This window comes from Nestor notabilis, unplaced genomic scaffold (assembly GCF_000696875.1).
Source record: "Nestor notabilis isolate BGI_N333 unplaced genomic scaffold, ASM69687v1 scaffold9564, whole genome shotgun sequence".
Lineage (NCBI taxonomy): Eukaryota > Metazoa > Chordata > Aves > Psittaciformes > Psittacidae > Nestor > Nestor notabilis.
In genome coordinates this window covers 12,789-25,340 of record NW_009926077.1, presented here as the reverse complement: position 1 = coordinate 25,340, position 12,552 = coordinate 12,789, and the positions used below count along the sequence as shown (strand labels likewise).

Below are 12,552 nucleotides of genomic sequence, written 5' to 3'. Positions count from 1 at the left end.
TAAACCAAGCTGAAGCGGTTTTGATTAGTACACACTTCAATTTGGAGCCAAAAAGTCACATTGAAATCAAACATATGTTTTGGTTCCAATGTTCTCTGGAGGAGAAAAACTATTAGTCAAAATCAGTATTTCCCATATAATCAATGTTAACTGACCTGTTCTCTTTCTTTTTAACCCTTTTAGCAGAGGAGAAAACTGATGTTTGCCCAGTTCTTGCCCTGGATGGCCAACCACTGTGCTGGGCTACCCTGGTCACTGCTGGCCCCTGTGACAGCTGTGCTCTTCTCTTCCAGGTGCTCCATTTCAAAGGTCTCAGCATCCCCATGCTACCTCCTGCCGGCATTTCCACCTGGGTCCCCAGCCTCAGCTCCCCACTGACTTCGCCCTGCCCCACGCAGTGCAGCCCCAGCCAGGGCTGACTCCTCACATGGCCCCCCCGCACCAGCACAGCGGTCCCCTGCACCAGCCCCTGGCCCCAGTGCCAGCCCTGCCCTTCCAGGACGTGGCCGGACCCTCCTTCCTACCTCAGGCGCTACACCAGCAATACCTCCTCCAGCAGCAGCTCCTTGAGGCACAGCACCGCCGGCTTATGCCCCATCACAGGTAAGGGGAACCTACTTGTCCTGTAGGATGCTGAGAACCTGCCTTAGCCTCACTTCAGCAAAGTGGCTCCTGCAAAAACCTGAAAGTACATAGAGACATAGAGTCACAGAATCAAATAGGTTGGAAAAGAACTTTAAGTTCACCAAGTCGAACTGTTACCCCAGCGCTGTCAAGGCCACCACTAAACCATGTCACTATGCAGTTTGTGAACACTTCCAGGGATGGTGACTTCACCACTGCCCTGGGCAGCCTGTTCCAATGCCTGACCACCCTATGGGGAAGAAATTGTTCCCAATCTCCAGTCTAAACCACCCCTGGTGCAGCTTGAGACCATTTCCTTTTGTCCTGTCACTTGTTTCTTGGAAACAGAGACTGGCCCCCTTCCTTCTCCGTCCTTCTTTCCGGTAGTTGCAGATAGCGATATGGTCCCCCCTGAGCCTTCTCTTCTCCAGACTATACCCCCAAGGTCCCTCAGCCATTCTTCATCATACTTGTGCTCCAGGCCCTTCACCAGCTCCACTGCCCTTCTCTGGACACATTTCAGACTCACATGCTGGTAATGTTGGATTTTCTTCACAAGTTTATTGTGTACCCCTGAAATACATCCACCAGAAGAGAAGACGCAGGGCAAGTTGCACCTGAAGGTGTACCTTTCCCATGGGATATAGAACATGCTCATCTAGTATGTCCCATGGTCGCCCATTATTGTTACTTGTAAGAGAATCATGTTAGTAACACTTTGGTGTTGCAATGAACCTGTCCTTCATGGCAGAGAGAGCAATAGACTGTATGTATGAGCTACCTCCTCACAGCTGCTCTTTTAAAACCACATCAGAGATTGTACCCACGTGTCCCATCATGTTTTGCACATGAAGATCTTGCTCCTCTGGGTCTAGGTAGGCTTCCCAGCTCTAAGAGGGAGTGATGCTGTTGACCTGCAGCACATTCAATCACAGAAAGCAGCCTAAATTCAGACTGGGCTCATGACTGCAGAGAGAATTACTCAGCAGAGGTGGAAATGGATGCCTGGCCTTGTCCTGATTGTTTTTCTTGAGAGAGGGGTTTAGATAGCATGTAGGAGAGGAACGCTTTTTTTGGAAACATATGGAAGCTATTTGTGGGTTGTACCCATGGATCAAGAATCAGAGGATGAGTCTTTGTGATAATGCTTCATTTGGAAAGAATGCTGCAGACAGAAAACACTCTCTCCATACTCCTTCTGCCTGAAAATTGTGTGTTCTTCCCATCCTTGTTTTGTTTTGCATAAGCTGGGGTTTTAGGTGAATTTAATGATTAGTTAATAACTGGGTAGCAAATATGTGCAAGGCTGAGGCACTGATGATACAAGTGTTTATCTCTTAGTCATAAGCTGAATTCAAATAAAAGCACAGAGCATAATTCCACGCAGAAGCTGCTTTGGTAGATGCTGTCAGTGTTACATTTGGAAGTGGGTTGTGGTGTGGAAAAGGTCAGGAACATCTTGCCTGGTCCCACATCCTGTTTCTGAAAGCACACCTGCATCAGAGGAGGGTGTCAGAAACCTCATAGGTTACAGGCATGAGATTCCAGTAATGGGAATCTGGGTTGCATCTTTAAAAGTGAAGCCTCTGAACTGTGACTGCATGAAAAATTCTTTATCTAGCTGTTCTCTGCTGCATTTGCTCTAGTGTTTTCCCATAGATTTGTTTTGTGATGGCTTCACTCATAAGCAGGGACTCGGCAGCGAGCAAGGAGTATGAGTCTGTAATGCAAATCCTGCTTGTGCATTCACCTTGTCTTTATCCAAATTGGGATACTGATCAAACAGCACATGTGCTACCCCTGAGTAATTCAAATAAGCAATAATCATGGGAAGAGACTCAAATTCTTAGAAAAACATTGTTACATTTTCTACCATTTTCCTTTCCTTGACTGCAAAGGCAGCAGAGCTGAGGGAGAAGGAGCTGGATCCCAGCCTGGCCTGTCCATCATCCAGAGAAATATTGGCAAAGACCTGCGAGAGTAAATTCTGCTTTCAGTTACTCCTCAGTAATCCTGTTATGAATGAGGTTTCCCAGGAGTTTATGGACTGCATGGGGAGACGAGACAACCTGCAGCTTCTTTATGATGATGGATAATGGCTGAAGCAAGGACACGTTTTATCTTGTCTTGTTTATGGGGCTGGCAGTGAAAAATAAAATAGTGCAAATGGCACAAAGCTGCTGAGGAAGAAGTTGTTTGGTTTCTTCTTTTTCTCTCCATGAGAGTAGTAGCATCTCCTGTAAAGTGAGCATATCTGGATGCCACGGGGGCAAGGGGGAAAGTGGAGGTCTGCATTATGTCTGTGTGACCATGAGTAAATGACATAGCCACTTCCCATCACCCCTGACACCTGCCTGGACTCTTTTCTATTGAACACATAGAATCCCAGCCTGGTTTGTGTTGAAAGGGACCTTAAAGCTCATACAGTTCCAACCCTTTGCCACAGGCAGGGACACCTTCCACTAGAGCAGGTTGCTCCAAGCCCTGTCTAACCTGGCTTTGAACACTGCCAGGGATGGGGCATATTCACAATCCCAACTGTACGGCTCTATCTCTTGGTTCATTGAGGCATACTCTGAGGAGGAGCTGTACATACCGGTGGTGCTGCGTGGCTCACTCACTCTCTGTCTCCTCACCACAGGCGGGCTCAAGAGCGCATGTCTGTCCAGCCTCATCGCCTACACCCCAGCTTTGACTTCAGCCACCAACTGCAAACTCCGCAACCCATAGGGGCCCAGCCCAGGTATTTAGCCGAAGGCACAGATTGGTAAGTCTTCCACATTTCACTAGTGTGTTTGAAAAGTACTGGAAGGGTGCAAGTGTTGATGAATGTCACCATGGATCAGGGCTTCATGGAAGTTAATGGCTGAACTCAACAGATACAATGTGGGGAGTGTGCAATGTGAAACTCATCTTCGGAAGGCCCTCTTGGCTAAAGCCCTTATAGAATCATAGAGTGGTTTGGGTTGGAAAGGACATTAAAATCATCTGCTTTCACCCCCCTGCCATGGGCAGGGATGCCTTCCACTAGACCAGGTTGCGCAAGGGCCCGTCCACCTTGGCCTTGAACACTGCCAGGGATGGAATGTTCACAACTTCCTTGAGCAGCATGTTCCAGTGCCTCACCACCCTCATAGTAAAAAATGTTTTCCTTATATCTAACCTAAATCTCCCCTGTTTAAGTTTAAACCCATCACCTCTTGTCCTGTCACTAGACTCCCTGATGAAGAGTCCCTGACAAAAAGTCCCTCTCCAACATCCTTGTAGCCCCCTTCAAATACTGGAAGGCTGCTCTGAGGGCTCCATGCAGCTCCTTTTCTCCAGGTTGAACAGCCCAAACTTTCTCAGCCTGTCTTCATACGGGAGGTGCTCCAGCCCCTGATCATCCTTGAGGCCTCCTCTGGACTTGCTCCATCTATATGCATGTATATGATAACACTGAGGTGTTAATATTGCCCATAACTCTTCATCTATGGACATAGCATCCAGCCAAGCATTAGTCTTCCAAAGGGGCTTTTCATGCTGAAGGGCATAGCCAGGGTCCTGTAGTTGGTCCTGTAGACCAATGTCTCTGTCCAAACTAGATCTTCTGCTGCCCACCAGGCACTCAAAAAACAGTGTCCACAGCTTCTTCTGGGGTCTAAATAAGGGAGCACTGTGCTGACCTGTCTCACAGGGTGGTGCGAATGAATTAATAGCTGTTAATTGTTCTCCCACTGTAGTGTTGGATACCCTGGAACAAATGAGCAGGGAATTGACCGTTTCATTTTCAGAGCAGGTCTTGATCTCTTGCTCAGTTAGTATTAATGGGCCCCTATTTGGAAGAATAAGAAAATAAAAACATGATACTGAGCTTGTTAACTGAGGGAAGTCCATTCTGTTCACTGAATGAATGGAAGAAATAGCATGTGAACATGCAATTAGAGACAATCACAATGAGTATGCACAAGGGGACCAAAATAAAATGGCACAGGAAATCTTAATTATGGCATTTCCTAACATCTGAGCACTTCACTCTGCAAATGGAGAGTCCTTTTAACACAGGGTAGGTTTTCCCCCTCCAGGTTAATAATACACAACCTAAAGTATGGCCAGATCCTTCTGCTATTTTCTTCTCAGGTGTTCCCATTACTGGCACCACTGTGGGCTGAATTTGGTCAAGATGACATTGTTCAAATCAGTTTGCAAAGTGGTTCAGGTACCATCTGGATAGAGCCATTCTTTCTGTCTCTCTTTCATCACAGAGTGTTTAATTATAATCATTATAAGGATCTGATAAAGCATCACTTTATGTTCCCCTCCTCCTCCCTCCTTTCCCCTCCCTGTGTTGCTTCATAGCCTTATAAAACCAAAGGAGTAAGGATGACAGAAATCATATACTGTGTATATATATTTGGGTGACTCACTTCCCCTCGGGGCACATGTTGAGTTTTGCCCAGTGACAGATACAAAAACTTTGCTCTAATGTGTTACCACTGCATAAGCAGCAGCAGTTGTAGGCACTGTTGCGAGAAATGGGGATGGAAGGAAGATCTGAACATGATCAGTCATCTCAAACAGCCCAACCTCGATTAAAATCCCCTGGTGAAGAATAAATAAACTCCCATTTGGTTCTTTAAATCATCTTCTGCATACACATTTAGTGACGACCATTCAACCTGTTATCCTTGACTTGCTGGTTGTTGGCAGCCCATGTACCATAAGCATCAGAGCTCTTGAACCTCGCATCCAAGTATCAATATGTTGTACAGTCATCCACATAGCACAGACTTGAAAATGATGGTTGGTTTTGGTTTTCTTCACCTAATGTGCTCTATTTATTCATTCCCAAACACTGTTTCATGCGGTCTTCTGCTTTGGAATCTTCTGTAGTACCACAGCATCACTTCAGGGGCCTCAGCATTCAATTGTAAGGCTTTAGATGCACCAATGCACTAACAGTTCAGCAATGTTGTTAATGCAATTACTTGTGCAAGTTAATAATGGCCATTCATCTTTGACAGATCTCTGCAGCCCTTAATCTCAAAGCACTCCATGAATTATCACATCTATTTTTTAGACAATGAATATTGGAAGGCAGAGAGAAAGCGGTCAAGGTCATGTATCAGGCCACTGACAGGCCTGGGAATGGACCCAAACCTCCTGATTTCCAATTGAGCCTTCCATCCACCTAGGAACAGTCTTAACCAATTGGATAAACATCCAAAATTGTGACACAGGAGCTGGAAAGTGCCCAGTCCTGCCGCTTCTCACCCTGGTTGTGCTCCTGCCAGTCGCCTGCTGTGTTTTATCATCTGCCAGATTTTGTCTGTCTAGCACATGGCTAGCACAGGGCCAGCAAAGATAGTCTGTCTCTTTGCATCACCTCGGTGTGGGGTGTCTTATCAGAGAGTACTAGAGCACAGGAACTGGTGCCTGGTATGTAGGCAGTTCTGGGCAACAGATTCCTGCATTTACCGTCCCTTCATATCTATTACCTGCTGTTGGTTGAAAGCAGTTTCCCAGCTGCTGGAGGACGTGTCTGGGTTGCTCCTAACAAGCCGTGGCACTTACTGCTGCTGTCCTCCACAGAGGGGAAGGGAAGTTTGAGGCTGAAATGGGAAGCCACCCCTGTGATCTAATTAGCTTTGCTCTGGCAAATGTGAAGACAACGGTTATTAGAGCTCTAGCTTTTGTAATTATGATAAAGCAAATGATGTACTTATTTGCTGAGATGCTCTAGCTGGACAGATGAGTGATCAGATAATTGGATTATAGACAGATGGGCTGTGTTAGGTCTTCTCTCGTCTCCTCCACACAAGGTGTGGGGATGGGATTGTAGTTTGTCGTTGCATGCTGGATGGGGCAGAGCTGTGGTGTTTGCCAAGATCTTGGTCATGCCAAACACTGGGATTGAGCTGGATTATTTTTCTGGAGGAAAAATCCACCTAAACGCACCAAGATGAGATCCCAGCTCTGCTTGCCCAGGCCAGGATGAATGCATGCAAGCAGGACCATTGGGGATGTCCTGCTTCATTGCCTAGTGGGAGGTGTCCCTGCCTATGGCAGGAGGGTGGGACTAGATGATCTTTTAAGTGCTTATGATCTTAAGGTCCTTTCCAACCCAAACCATTCTATGATTCTGTGATTCTATGATTCATTTATGCTCGCCTGCTGGTTGTGTGACACCCTTTCCTACGACAACCTCATCCATAAATCTCTTACCTTCTGCACAAAGAGCAGTTCTGGAGCTCCCTGAGGATGGGTTCAGTCAAGGTGCAGTCTCACATGCCTTCCCAAGTCCTACCATGATGTGGCCTGGGAGATTTCCAAGGGGAGCACAGGCACATCAAAAAGCCCCCAGAAGGTGCCTAATTGGCTCCTAACTACTCTGGATGATTCATTGGTGTGTTCCCTGAGCAACTAGCTGTATTCCTGCAAAACATTCAAGGCAAAATGTAATTGCTTGCAGTGATGGCAGCACAGGGAGGAGGTGGTCTGGCTGGGTTGGGTTACCAAGCCTTGGTATTGATTAGAGCCACCAATATGCTCTGGCTCTGAAATTAGCAGGCTGAGTCTGTGCAGCTCTTGACCCTGGCTATCTCAAAATCTAACTGGCATAAAAACAACCCCTCATTCCTTTGTGCTAGTGCAGTCATGGGGGATTGTCCAAACTGGAGGAAACTCCCTTCCAGGCAATAGCATCATCCTAGTTTGAGGAACCCATAGCAGCCCAGAGCCCACCAGTGGAGGTTGTCCTGTGAGCATGACCTGACTTGGGATAAACCATGCAGTCAAAGCCATAGAATCATAGAATCATGAACAAACTAGGTTGGAAAAGACATTTAAGATCACCAAACTGAACTTTTACACCAGGACTGCCAAGTCCTCCACTAAACCATGTCACTGAGGGCCTAACTCCATGTTTTTTGAACATTTCCAGGGATAGCGACTCCACCACTGCCCTGGGCAGCCTGTTCCAGTGCCTGACCACCCTTTGGGGAAGAAATTGCTCCTGATCTCCAGTCTAAAATCCATATCTTCATCCTTGTGCCCACAGGGACCTCAGTGTCGATGCAGGACTGACTCATGCCCAGTTCCAGGTCCGTCCAGTCCCTCAGCCCTATCAGCATTACTTAGCTACACCTCGGATGCACCACTTCCCCAGAAGCACATCCTCAACACAGATGGTAAGTGAAACGCTTTTACCAAGAAATGTTTTATGCATTGTCTGCCAGAAGGCAGTCAAAATAAAGGCTGCTATCTTTCTATCACCTGTCTTCTGTGAATCCCACTTATCTCCGGCCGTGGGAGGGAGTGTCTGAAAGGATAATGTTGCATCATTGCACTCTGGATTAGAGAAAGGAAAGAAAAGCTCAGCTTCTCTGAAAACATTCGATCGACCGCATGCAGCACCATGTTCACAAGCTGGTCTGCTAAACCTGTTCAGCATGCGAGAGACTTAGTAGTTATTACTAATAGTATTATTAATACTGGAACAAACTGTGGTCTGTGTATGCATAATGATTGGTAATAGGTGATCCATTCCCTGGGCTCAGCCCCTGAGGACCATTCCTTGTCACATCTTTGCTCCCTACATCAGACTTGATGCCATCAGTAGAGGTTTAGCACAGGTGGAGGTGGGATTTGATGAGAAGATGGGCTGACTGGGGTCATTTGCTGGCCTTTCTCCTAGCAGGGTGCTGTGTTTGGAGCTGAGTCATGCCAAGCACTTCTAGTCCTTAAAGCATCTTCAGAAATCCCACGAGGGTGTTTTTAACTCGCCCCCATAGTTAGACCCTGACACCTGTGTACTACAGTGAAGCTTAAAAAAAATCAAAGCTTGGATGGAGAGAAATCCACCCATTTAAAAGTAAATAAAGTAAAATCCCCTTTTCTGCTGATCCATGTTTAGAGGTTGGTACTGCAATGTTACAGGTACAACAGAAACTATTGTAACAGTTTATTCAGAAGAAATGCATGTTGTTAGTTATCATTTATAGGAGATCTAGTTAATAAAACCTCTTTTTTTTGGTTATTAAAAGGCTTCCACTGTGGGAAGGCGCCAGTCTGCTCTTTCATTTTGGTTTTTCAAAGCACTAGATTTAAGTCAAGATACACAAGGGATTTCTATGTGAAGTATAGGTGTCTTTATTCTTCTCCATCACTTCTCACAGGTTGTTCATGAAATCAGAAATTACCCTTATCCTCAGCTGCAGCTACTTGCTCTTCAGGGACTGAACCCAAGCAGGCACACATCTGCTGTGCGGGAGAGCTATGAAGTACGTATCTCGGGGGCTGGAATTATCATTTAACTTTAAATTCTGGGAATCTATGCAAGCTGTGGCATAAACTTGTAAGTGTTTTGTGGCCTGGCAGTTACACTGAGTCTTACAGCAACTTTAGTAATAACTGGGAAGCAAAGTTTGTGTGGGTCTGGTAAAAGCTGGTTTACTCCAAAAAGCCTGCATCTGGCTCAGGTTGACTATAACTAGGGAGTCATGTCACAGGGATAAGACATAGGGATGTCATGTTGGCCATGTCTGCCAACAAAGAAGAGAAGGCTCCAGGGAGACTTTAGAGCAGCTCCCAGTGACTGAAGAGACTACAAGAAACCTGGAGAGGGGCTTTGGACAATGGCCCAAAGGGACAAGACAAGGGGAATGGCTTTAACCTGACACAGGGGAGATTGAGATGAACTCTTAGGCAGAAGTTCTTCCCTGTGAGGGTGCTGAGGTGCTGGCACAAGGTGCCCAGAGAAGCTGTGGCTGCACCATCCCTGGCAGGGCGCAGGGCCAGGTTGGACACAGGGGCTTGGAGCACCCTGGTGTAGTGGAAGGTACCCCTGCCTGTGGCAGGGGGTTGGAACTGCATGAGCTTTAAGGTCTCTTCCAGCACAAACCAGGCTGGGATTCTATGAAAGCACTCGAGTTCTACAGGGTTTTGTTTTCCAACAGAGCTCAAATTCCACCCTAATTTCTGAATTAGAGGATATCCTGCTCTTAGCCTTGAGTCTTTAGTTATTAGCCTAAGTGCCAGGGCTCAGATACATCATTTTAGCATGACTAGTTTGGGGTTGATGGACATTTCCATGAAGGAAAGGGCAGGAGGGAGCCTTGATTGCCAGCAGGTAGGGTGGGTTGGTGGGACCTTGTGGCTGGGATCAATGCTGATGGTGTTTTGCCACTGTTGCTGTGCCACAGGAGCTGTTGCAGCTGGAGGACAGGCTGGGCAATGTGAGCCGTGGTGCTGTCCAGAACACCATTGAAAGATTCACTTTTCCCCACAAGTACAAGAAGGTGAGACCCCCAAAACACAGCATGGCCAGCAGCCTCTCTCAGTCGTCCAAGTGCTGTAGGCACGGAGTGGACAGAAGGAAGATCTTTGGTGGGCCGAAGTCCTCAGGTTGTCAAACTGGTGGCCAACAATCGAACTATTCCCCAAAATGGGTGAGGAATGTAAAATCCAGAAATGGTGCTTTGATAACTGGTGGGCCTCCAGTCACTTTGTGAGGGGTATCTCCTCTACTGGAGCTGTCTCCTGCCTACAAGGAGATGGTGCTATGTTTTTGGGTTGTGCTGAGTAGAAAATGGGCAAAATGCTTGTTTGGGTAGTAATTTCATATGTTAGTAATTTTCAGCTAGGCAGTTAGAAGCAGAGACATTGCATTGCCCACATATGATGTGAGTTGACTCCTGCTGTGCTCATCTCTGAGTGCATCTCCAGTGGATTCAGAAAAAATATAGTAATAGGAATGGATGTGTGTGGGGAAGAGAAAAAGGGAGAAAAGACTGGCTAAGTGCTGCCCCATGGCACAGCATGTGGCTAGGCCAGTGGCTAAGTTCTCAAGGGGCACAGTGGTTGCCCTTCCTGGTGGTGGTGGCCCCATGTGCTTTGGGTTGTCCAGGAGAAGCCTCCAGAAAAAGAGATGTTGGGCCATCTCCACTGCAGGTGGGGAGGGCTGTGTTAGGGCAGCAGGGGACAGGCTGCTCTGTGGGACACTACCACCAGTCCCATTGCTACTGGCCCCAGGAGGAGATGTGCCAACCAGAAGCATGTTGGCATCCTCCACTCACTGGCTGTTTTGGCTTCCCCAAACTGGAGGATCTGGCTGGTACATGAAGATCTTATTATTTACCTTCATATAAATGCCCAGGCCTGGGAGAGCCTTAGAAAATCAAGTCCTAACCAATTTGTTGGTTATGTCTTTAACCTTGCTGCAGAGAAGACCGCAGGAGGGCAAAGCTGGTCAAGAGGATGGAGAGGAGTCTGACACTGATGAGAAATGCACAATCTGTCTGTCCATGCTCGAAGATGGAGAAGATGTCAGGTATGATCTTTCCATCTGCTCTTCTGCCTCCGAATGCCATCTGAGTTGTGTTTAATGGGATTAGGGCTGCCACATGCTGGTGGGCTTGTCCCTGTTCTTGTCCTGACAAACTCACTTGGGCTGTTGCAGGGTCTGGAAAATGCTATTTAGGAGCTGTCCTGAGCCAGCAACAAAGCCCCACAGACATCTCCAGGCTCTTGGCTGGGTCAAATCTCTGCCTGTGACAGAGGATGGGGACAAGCAATTGCAAGAGGCTGAGCTACCATGGCTGAAGGAGCTGCAGTGCAGCTACACTACCTGGTCCTGCTCCTCATCCTTTAATTGCCTTAAACCATCAAGAAAAACCCTGACCCTCTTGCTGTGGATCCTTGTGGTTCAGGGTCCCTCTGACTCACGACAGTAAACAAATTGATGATTAATGTGATGTAGGTGAAAAGCAGACACTCACATGGGAACTCACCTCACTGCTAATGAGCCTCAATGATGAAAAACCAAGAGGCTTTGCAGTGTAATGTAGTGCTCCTGAATGGTTAAAAAATCAGCAGCTGGGGTAATTAATAACTGGAATAATGCAATTTAGGAGAGTGTGGGCTTTTCTAAAAGGCTTTTATTCAAGAAGGACACCATCTTTACTTACTACCCTATGTGAGCTGTCATGGCTGGGGAAGGCTGTAGCACCTAGGCAGCACTGATGTTTGAATCATCCGATGTTGCTTTCTGGCTTTTCTTGTTCCCCTGGACCTCTTCCATCCTTAACAATGTGGTACTTCTCTCTCTGCAGGCGGTTGCCCTGCATGCATCTCTTCCACCAAGTGTGTGTGGACCAGTGGCTGGCCACCAGCAAGAAATGCCCAATCTGCAGGGTGGACATTGAAACACAGCTCGGCTCGGACAGCTGAAAGGACTGGCTGGATACACCATTTTCCTTACCAGGTCATATGGCCATAAACCCTTGCAGCAAATTTTTTGCCTTCTGAGCCATTTGATTGAGAGGAAAAGTCTGCAGGAACGTTAGTGAGGAGGAGGTGGAGGAGGTGGCAGTACAATATCTAGCAGTAGGAGATATTGCACGTACGCAGGATACGGGCCCGGTGAAAGGGAGCTGGCATTCCCGGAGCTCAGAGACCCCGTGCTGCAGAAGATTTAGTGTTGAACATGAAGGAACTAGTTGTGGTAGTCTGGCCTGTCAATCCTGCATTTCATGAGGATTGTATATATACCTCTTGAATATGTAGAAACATGTTAGGGGTCCTTTAGCTATTTCTATGGATGGCAGCTGGAGCATGTTAGCTTAAGAAATGTTGTGTTTGATGCCCTACTCATCTTGTGGTGGACATGTTGCTGTTACCTAATTTGCACCAAATATTTTTTCATAGATTCCTTATTTTGGTGCCTGATTAATACATTGCAGAGGGGGATGAAAAAAGGTCAACCTTTCCCACCCTTTTTGGGTGGGGAAGAGGCGAAAAAGCAAAATCCTGTTTACAGTCAGAAGGGTTGCGCTCTTTGCCTCAGCCGCATGTGCTTCCTTTCCCTGCGTTTACAGTGTGTCCCAAATTTAAAGAAGCTTAAAAAAAACAATTAAAATTGGGAATAAAATGAATGGAGCAATAGGGAGA

The 12,552-nt window shown here is 46.9% G+C and overlaps 1 protein-coding gene across 1 annotated transcript; it reads left to right on the top strand.

Moving 5' to 3' along the window:
- Nucleotides 1–293: 293 nt before the first annotated feature.
- RNF165 (ring finger protein 165) lies at nt 294–12,410 on the top strand (the record flags this gene model as incomplete). The annotated part of the gene is made up of 7 exons (XM_010013361.1): nt 294–603; nt 3,266–3,391; nt 7,664–7,793; nt 8,781–8,885; nt 9,807–9,902; nt 10,827–10,933; nt 11,715–12,410. Coding segments are annotated over 7 exons (992 nt in total), but the record flags the coding sequence as incomplete, so codon positions are not given.
- Nucleotides 12,411–12,552: the final 142 nt, after the last annotated feature.